At 49.6% G+C, this 9542-nt stretch overlaps 1 protein-coding gene across 1 annotated transcript in view; it reads right to left on the bottom strand.

Moving 5' to 3' along the window:
- Window positions 1–9542, bottom strand: part of MROH7 (maestro heat like repeat family member 7) — a 39571-nt gene that overhangs the window by 2045 nt on the left and 27984 nt on the right. The window contains exons 13-18 of the mRNA XM_011370513.2: window positions 8437–8551; window positions 5255–5395; window positions 4482–4661; window positions 3725–3880; window positions 3351–3473; window positions 269–371 (exon numbers count right to left, since the gene is read on the bottom strand). Of these exons, the coding sequence (XP_011368815.1) occupies window positions 269–371; window positions 3351–3473; window positions 3725–3880; window positions 4482–4661; window positions 5255–5395; window positions 8437–8551 (818 nt within the window). The remainder of the gene's footprint in view (window positions 1–268; window positions 372–3350; window positions 3474–3724; window positions 3881–4481; window positions 4662–5254; window positions 5396–8436; window positions 8552–9542) is intronic.

A 9542-nucleotide genomic window follows, 5' to 3' on the forward strand; every position in this document is an offset into this window, starting at 1 on the left:
TAGGCCTGGACCCGGCTGTACTCCAGCAGGAAACAGCACTTCTGCTGATCCAGTATCCATCCTGTGACCTACTTCCCAAGCAGTCATCCTAGAAGAGGGAAGACCTTTCTAATTTGAACCATGACTGTCTCCTGGCCAAGCCTCAAACCCAAGGGGAAGCATCCACCCAGGTGCCGAAAGGGCTGGCAGCTTCCTTCCAAGGGGAGGAAGCAAATTGGAGCATGTGCAAAGCCCCAGCAGCAGGACAAGTCGTGCCAGGGCAGGTTACCTATGAACATGACTGAGAACTTCCGGAGGGAGGCCCGGGAATTCTTGGCATACTCCAGGCTCTGGCTGAGGAATGTGAAGGCGCTGTCTTGGTGGGTGTTCACCTGGGACAAAGAGAACCTCTGAGAGTGCTGGGCCCTCAGAGGGACTAATTACCCTTCTACCCGTCATGTAGCTAAGAATGGTGACCCTGTCATGCAGCCAAGCCCTGGCCCTTGTCTCCTAAACTTCTCTGCTACCCATCTTGGCCTCTGCCTGAGCCCTCAGAGGCCAGGCCTCATTTTCTCTTAGTCGATTACAAGAATCGTTTCAGTGGTCTCCTGCCTTGGATATCTCCTCTTCCAATCCACCCTCTGCTGCAGCTGGAAGGAAAATTATAAAATGCAAGTCCAGCCAGAGGTGAGAATGGACATGGCATGTGAGGGACATGATCCATAAAGAGACAGGTCTGACCAGGGTGAATGATTCAACTTGCAGAGCAGTTTGAAATAAACTGGAGAATTAGGAGGGTCTTAAAAGCTCCTAAAAGTCAGACAGAAATAAGGCTTAGATATGCATTAGAAAATAGGAAGCCAGCATTCATTCTTGATAGGATGATGTCAAAGCAATATTTGGGATAAAATAGTCTGGCAGTGGTGTTCGGGATGAGTTCAAGCAAGTAGGGGGCAGGCATCCTGCTAAGAGGTTGTTGAGGGAGATAAAGAGAAATCTCATTTGATCATTCTTCTGTTGACAATCTGCACATCAGGGAGTACACTTCTGGGCCTGGCATGCAAAGCCTTCATGATCATGTTCCTTCTCAGCCTCCACTTCCACCACTGCCTCCGCCTGCCATGCACACTATACACCAACCTCAGGATACGGCCCAGCTCACTCCAGATCTGTGCCTGGTACAAGTGATTGCTCCTGATTGCAGTGCCCTTCCCTCTCTTCTTTACCTGATGAATGCCCTCTCATCTCTTGAGGCTCAGCTCAAAAGCCACCTCCTCCTTGAAATCTGCCACAACCCTCAGGTGGAGCTGATCCCACTACCCTTGATATTTCTGCAGCATCTTGCACAGCCTTTGTCATGGCACCTATGACATCATACTATAATTAAATGTGCCTGTCTCCTCCACTGGATCTGGAGCTTCCCCAGGAGAGGGGCCATCTCACTCAGCCCAGAGTTCTCAGCACCCTGGACAAGGCTTGGCATGGTACAGGTGCCCAGCAAGTGTTGGATGAATGAATGAATGAATGAACAAATGAATGAATAGATTACTACCCCTTATTAAAGCTAAGGCTAGAAGTTGAACTTCACATGAGCAAAGCTGTTGACGCCTAGAGAGCAAAGAAGAGACTTAGAATCCAGAGGGGTGTAACACAGAGGTCACAAGCTGTCAGCCCACAGTACACAAGTGGCAGGCCAAGCAGTGACCAGCACAGTGTTTTAAACAAGCTAAATGAATTACTAATTAATGTCTTATAAAAACCTGGGTTTCTAGCTTTTTTTGTGAAACCAGTGGACCTGGCAAGAGTAGCTACACAGTGAGCTGGAGTGCTCCACTTATGCTTTCAGAAGGAACTGAGCCCTCCAGCTTGCCACAAGCACTACCACCACCATGTCACTCATGATCATTATCTGCCCAGTCACTGGTCACTATAGGTATTTGAATAATACCCTGACCAAGCACCTTCTCCAGGCCTTTTTCTCTGTATATAAAATGATGGTAACAATATTTGGCGCTGGATTGTGAAGATTTTAAGCATTTTTGATAATGGTGGTGCTGAACCCTTTTCTCAATCCTAGTAACAAGTTTACTTTGTATGTTTTTATTAGGTTGGTGTGGGGGATGCCATGCTCTGCCCAGATCTCCCTTTGTATATGAAAATTTATTCTCCCAGCTATAGAGATTGCCTTGGCTGAACAGAACTGCTTACCCAAGGTCATCCCTTCCCAGAGTCACTGGCATCCAGTGACAAATAGACACAGGGGTCTGAAGACCTGACCCCTGGCTCCAGTTTGGGGAATTTCACATAGTGTTTGCTGAGAGCTGTTGTAAAACTACACTATAACCTGACTTCTCCCTCTTCCACTCCTGCTCCCTGCCCTCCCTGCTAATCTCTGTCTCGGAGGCCCTGGAGAACCCAGTGCATGACAACAGGGAAAGTAGATGGGACTAGATGGCAAAGCTTCCCAAATGGTATGCAGAGAACTGGGCTGTGTCCTGCAGGGCAGCATTTCACCATGTGTTTGTGGCTCGCTCCTACCTCAGGATGTTCTCAGGTGTTACCTAGAAAGGAGGTTCTATGGTCAAATAAGTTTGGGAAACCATAAATTAAACACCCATGAAACATTTCCTCGGCACAAAACACCTCAGAGCCTTTAATAAGCTGATGGCATTGCAAATCTCCAAGAGGAAGGTGACGATGAAGCATTTCCCAAACTTATTTGTCTTACAACTCCTTTTCTCCCCTGTGGGGTATATCTTATAAGGACTGGTGTCACAGACAATATACCTGGGAATTACTGTTGTAGAAAAGGGAGCCAATGAAGCCCTTCAAGATGTGTGTTTTAACCAGATCACTCTAGTGACCTGGGTGGGGAATAAAGATGAGATTAAAGGCTGAGAGACTCACTGGATGGCTGGATTCATGATCCAGGTGAAAGACATCCAAGACCTGAACTAAAGGCAATGGCAGTGGGCGTGGGGAGGGAGAAACAGAATCAGAGATATTTAGGATATTTAAGATAGATCCAATGTGGAAGGATGAAGGAGTCTAGGACGATTCTGGATTCAGCTTTGGGGATCTAGAGGGACAGAGCAGAATTGAAATGGGAAGTCCATCAGTTCAGAAGAGACATGCTGAGCTTGCCGTGCGCGTTATTCAGCTGGGGGAGGTGTCAGCAGACCACTAGAGTGGGAGCACCAGGAGTGAAGAGAGGCGAGAAGTCAGAGACGGGGATGAACATTCAGAAGCCAACCACTTGTGAGTGGTCATGGAATTGCCAGTCAAGATGTAAAAAGAAGAAAAAGAAAAGGAAAGAATTGCCCACCTCCAACATACTCATAAGGGACCACTGTAGTCTTGGAAGCACTCACAAGGTACTTGCAAATTTTGGCCACCGTCCGCTGCTGGTTGTCCCAGGGCTTCCGGCTATAAGCTCTTTTTGGCAATTCCCAAGCCATGAAGCAGGAACAGCGGAACAGGGTCTTCACACAGATCTGGGGACCAATAGGAAGAGAATACCAGAGCTGAGGAATTCCAGGACAGCCAGGACATGTTCCAGAAAAAATGTTACGTGAAACAGGATTTTAGAAAACCAATTCCTATTTGAAATGTACAAGTGAAGTCAACTGTTTTGAGGAGGATTCCTGACATGGGTGCCTTTGGATACCAGACTCCCCAAGACGGATTGTTAGTGATTCTGGATCAGGGAGGCAGCCTGCAGGGCCTGGTGCCGGCGCACACTTACCCGGCCCACCTTAGCGTTGCTCTCTTGCATGGTCAGCAGCAGAGGCACCAGGGTGTTGATCAGCTGTTCCTCCATGGCCTGGGTGCGGGGTGACCGCAGCTTCTGGACCACCTTGCCATACAGGTTGACACAGGAGGAGCGCACGTCCTCCCGTGACTGGGAAAGACCGGAAGGCTCAAGCATGCTCCCACCTCCGAGAGGCTCCTTGGGCCTCTGCTCCCCCACGTGGAGGCATCACTGCCTTCCCTCCATGCATTCTGAAGGGCCTCCCAGCCACAGAAGATAAAGAGTCAGGGAACAGTGGAGGCCACCTGGTGAGGCTGATCTGGGGCTGGCATCCCCCTCATTGGAGCCTGGGTCCAGGGATCCACCCACTCTTCCCAGCCAGGGCTCTAGCGCACCTAAAAGGTGCCTTAGTGCCAATAGCAAAATGCTCCCCGCTGCCAGGACAAAAATGTGCCCCCTGTAGGTGAACCAATGGCAATGAGGCAAATCTCTAGGGAGATATGATTACAAAAGAGCTCCCTCTGTGAGAACCAATTAGAAAAGGAACTTTCTCTGTGCCAACCAATTACAAAGAGACACAGATGAGTTGGAGCAAGGTGCGACGGCCCTGGGCTGACTCGGCCCTGCCCAGGCCCCAATGGGCCATGGGAGCTATTGTAGCCCCCGGAGTAGTAAACACCTGCCCTCCATATGCTCACCCCCGACCCTTCTCACTCCCCGCCCCCACCCCCACCCCAGTAGGGTTCCTTACATCACAGAAGTGTGGCAGCAGGACCTGCAGCATCTCTACATAGACTGAACTGTCAGTTAGTTTCCGGTCCTGCCCCTTGAAGATGGTCTTGAGGTTGCGGCCTGCCTCCATCACTAGCAGCCCATCCACGCTCTTCAGGCCCTTCACCATGGAAGGCAGAAGGGCTTGCACCTTGGCAGTCTATGGGGCAGGAGCATTTGGGATGGGGGCTCCTACCTGGGCTAACATGGTGAAGCAAGTCCCACCTCCAAGCCTTTGCTTATGTCTATCCACCTGCCCGGAATGCCCTCACTCAAGCTCTTGCTTTCCCCAAAGCTCACTTTGACATCACTGACTCCTTCCTGGCCTGGATACCTGAGACCCTTTGCTGTCTACTCTCTTCCTTGTATTGTTAATTAGCTTTGTGTCCTGTCCCTTCATCCTGCTCTATATATCATAAGCTGCAACAGGGATTGGTAGGAAAAACAGAGCCCTTCTTAAAATGCTAAGGATGCCTCAATAATCCTGGCCTTGATTTCCTAATCTGTAAAACAGGAATAATTACCATCCCCAGCTCATCTTATACATATTGCCTTTAAAGGTCGTTGTGGAAAGTCTGGATTAGAAACTATTTCTAAAAGAATAAAATATGTAGGGAATTATTAAGGGATATCAATTTTACAAATGAGGCAACTGGGGCAGGGGCAGAAATGGGCTCTGATTCCAGCCACCAGCATCTGATGATGGCCAGCTCCATCCTTCCTCCAGCCCAAGGCCAGTATGACTAGGCTCACCTTCTCAGTCCTGCGGGCCAGGATGACCAGGCCTCGGATGCACAGGACCTTCATGATGGGGTCGCGGTGGTTCAGGCCTTCTGCCATTCTCCCCAGAGAGTATTCCTCGGGGATCCGCCGCACCTGCTCCATCTGGAGGAGCTGAGAGAGTAACAGTGAGTACCCCCTGGGCCGAAGGGGCAGCCCCCGACCCATCTCCCCACGCGCTGATAATGCACACTAGATGACTAGGGGCTGAGTGTGGGTTGGGGCATGAATGACTGGTGTCTGGTCAGCGCTGTCCAATATGAGCCACATGAATTAGTTTAAATTTTACTTTTTAAAAAAGTAAAAAGAAATAGGTAAAATTAATTTTAATAACACATCTTATTTAACCCGGTATATCCAAAAATTATCATTTTAACATGTAATCAATATAAAAATTATTGGTATATTTTTACACTTAAAAATTTTTTGAACCAAGTCTAAAACCTGGTGTGAATTTTATATTTACAATACATTTCAATTCAGAGAGCTGCATTCCAAGGGCCAACTAGGTCCCATGTGGCTGGTGTATTAGCCAGTGCAGTTAGTGATAGCCAGTGGCTCCTCTGTCTCCACCCAGTGTTCAGTGGTGGCAGCCCCGGGCCCTGTCTTCTCCACCCACTCTCCTCAATGAGCTCCCCACTTTCAGGACTTTAACTGCTGTCCCTAAGTGAATAAATTCCAAGTCTGTCTCCGACTCAGCCTCTCTGTCCAGAGCTCCCAACTTGGAAAAACAGTAGTTCACCGGACATCTCTGCCTGATGTCCATCAGCACCTCATGGCAGAGCTGAACTTGTCACTCTCTAGCTCAGAGTCCCCATGTCCCCCACTGCTTTCCTCTACTTTTAGAGCCGAAGAGCTAGTAGAGCTCGTCAGCTCTACTTGCTCTGGGTCCTCATTCACACCTGCCCACCCTCTGCCTACACTCTTACTATCAATTGGCTTCTAATCAAGCTGCCCATTGTTCATGAAATGACTCAGGCTGTTTTGTTCCTTTGGCTTGGGTGGGATGCCCTCCTGCCAGGGCGTCCACCTCCGCCCTAGCCCTTCCTCACCTTGCATGGCTCCATCCAAAACTCAGACCTCCGCGAAGCTATGATTGACAGTGCCCCCAGGATTCATCTAAGCTGACAGCCCCCTTCTCTGGGCCCCTGGAAGCTCTGGACATGGAGACCTTAGTGCCCTGATCTGCTTATGCATCTGCCTCTCCAATTCACGGGAGGTTTCCTTAAGGACACATGTTAGTGTTTCTCATTGGGTCCTCGTTATCTAATGCGAGCTCTCGTATGGAGTATGTGCTTAGGGAACACTGTTGCACAAAACATGAAGTCCGGTTCCTTTCATCCTTAGAATTGTCCTTCCTCCTGTGTCCCCATTGCAGGGTTTGCACCACTAGCCACCATCCCACACTATCCCAGTCCCAAACCAGACATCACTCTCGTCTCCTTCCTCTCCCTCACAGCCCTCCCCACCCACCGCAGCCATGGATGGGTCTTCAGTTCCTGCCTGGTCGTCCTCAGAATCATTTCTCCCTTCCGTTCCCATGCCCATACCCTACATCTACTGTGACTATTAAGACCATGTATCTGTATGATAAGAAGAGAGAGCTGGTGAGAGAGGAGAGGAAAGGTAGGGCCCTTCCCACAGCCTGCCCTCCACCCAGCGGATACTTTGGCCTGCTCTGCACCAGGTTCTGGGCTGGGCACTATCAACACAGAAAATGATAATGATAATAACAGTAATAGCAACAGAACTAACTCACAGAGACCGCTTTCTATGTGCTGGTGCTGTTCTGAGTGCTTTATAGACCTCACTGAATCCTCATCAAAACCCTATCAGATGGGCAATTCATTATCCCCATATTACAGATGATGACACTGAGGCATAGGCAGGTTCACACAGCTCCTTTGAGAAGTTTACCTATCATTGAGAGAAGCCAGTATACACAAGACAATGACAGCATAGCCAGGGTAGCCAGGGAGGGACATCTGAGCTACATCGAAGCACTACAGTAAACATGATGGGCCTGACTCTGGCCCTGAGCAGGCCTCCTCTTCTAGGGAGTGGGAGAAGTACTGAACCCTTGCTCTAGCGAGGAAGAGCCACTGCTCAGGCTTCCAAGGGAGCTCTGGGAAAGGTTAAGTCTAGAGTCCTTCACCTGTGGTGGACATGGGAGCATCATCCCTGATATCTAGCAAGGTCCAACCTCCACCACCTCCCCAAAGAACCCATGTGGCAGCCACTAGCAGACTAAGAGAGAAGCACCTCTCCCAAAAGGCTGACTGGGATAGAGTAGAGCCAGTCAGGTAGACCTGGTCTGAATCTCTCTGGACTCCTTGAGCTGTGTGACCTTGAAAAATGCCCCTTATCTTAGCTAAACTTGAGCATTACAAGTCCTTCTTTGCAGTGCTGCTGTGCAGATTAGTTGGATGACTAACATATGAAAGACGTCAACACAGTGTTTGGCACATAGTAGGCCCTCGAGAAATGGTACTTTCCCTTTTCTCACCGGGGACATGTGAGAAATTAGTAGTAGAACCCAGCAAAGCTGGGGCTTGGAACCCAGGACTCCTGACCCCAAGATCCAGGCTCGTCCTCCTGGAGGTAGCATGTTCTGCTGGTGCCTGCAGAGCCAGGCAAAGTGTTTAGATGTCGTTTAGATGTCACTTTTTCCAGGAAGCCCTCTCTGATGCTCCCCACTACCTCAAGTGTTCTATTCTCCCACCACAGCCTAGGTGGGCTGCCCCCATCTCAGCACACGCCACTCTATGGTACCCCATGTTATAACTGGGGTATTCTCCGTCTCCTCTCTTACACCAAGAGTTCATTGAGGGCAGGGTGGAGTCAAATTTATATTTGTTTCTCCAGTTGGTACCTGGCACATAGCGGTGCCGAGCAAAGGATGGTGGTTGCCTGGGGCACTAGTGGAGTCTGGGAAGAATGGAATGTAGTGAAGGGGTGGAGAGAGGAGAGAAGGGTGGGAGGAGGGAAGGTCTTCATAGTTAAGAGAAATCAAGCTCATGAAAGACTGTAAATTGTTAAGTACTGTTTGCAAAGGAAAAAAAAGACTAGAAATGTGAACTGAAGCCTATGCTCAGGGGAAGGCCTGGGAGCAGCCCCCCACCTCCCATCCCCATAACCCAGTGCCCAGACTGTACCTCCACGAAGAAGGCGGTGGCAGTGATCTTGTGCTTCTCGTCACCTCGCTCCAGGAGTGGGATGAGCAGGTAGAGAATGCGGCACAGCTCCTGGCAGGAGTAGTGCACCATAGCCCTAGGGATGGAGACAGGGGAGCAGTCCCTTAAGACTCTCTGGCCCCAGGGAGACCCACTAGGTGGGAGTCTGGCCGTGACACTCAAAATTCTGGACAAGGCAAAGACACCTGGGTTCCCCGTTCCCACTGTTTCTCATCTGGACAGGATCTCAGAGGCCATCTAGTTTAACCGCTCTGTTTTACAGATGGGGAAACTAAGGCTTAGAGTAGGAAAGTGACTTGTTCGACAACACAGGGCGAATCGGTTAGAGAGAGAGGCTTAAGACCCCTCACTGCACGGGACCACTTCAGGAGGAAGAGACAGGAAGGAGAGAATGTGAGGACCCCTCACTAAGCACCAGGCAGCAGCCAGATGCTTTCATGTTGTTAACGCATTTGATCCTCACCATCAAGCTTTGGGGATGATTATCGTTACTATCCTTGTTTTCATAGATGAAGAGACAGAGGCTTGAAGTATGACCTGCCCAGATTCACAGAGGTGGAAAAAAGGCAGCGCTGGAGCCCCAACCCAAGGCTCCCCACTCCAGCTGCCTCATTCATTGTATTAAGTTAGTGGTTCTCAAAGTGTGGCCTGCAGATCAGCAGAATCAGCAACCCTAGGAGTTCACCAGAAATTCACATTCTCAGGCCCTCATCCCAGACCGACTGAATCAGAAACTCTGGGAGTGGGGCCCAGCAATCATGTTTTAGCAAGCCCTGTAGATGAGTCTGATGCTCACTCAAGTCTGAGGACCACTGCACTATGTTCCATTCATCAGTGAATCCCAGAAAGTGTGGCAGCCATGCACGGAGTGGAGTAAAACAGCATGGGTTCAAGTCCTGGCCCCACCATTAGCTGTCTGACTTTGGGCAAGTCACTTAACTTCTCCGGTCCTCAGTTTCCTCATAGATAACACTGGGATAATAATAGTGCTATTTCATCAGTCATGATGAGAATTAAATGGAATAATCCACATATGTACAGCTCTTTGCATGGTGCCTAGAGCATAG

This window comes from Pteropus vampyrus, unplaced genomic scaffold (assembly GCF_000151845.1).
Source record: "Pteropus vampyrus isolate Shadow unplaced genomic scaffold, Pvam_2.0 Scaffold170, whole genome shotgun sequence".
Taxonomy (NCBI): domain Eukaryota; kingdom Metazoa; phylum Chordata; class Mammalia; order Chiroptera; family Pteropodidae; genus Pteropus; species Pteropus vampyrus.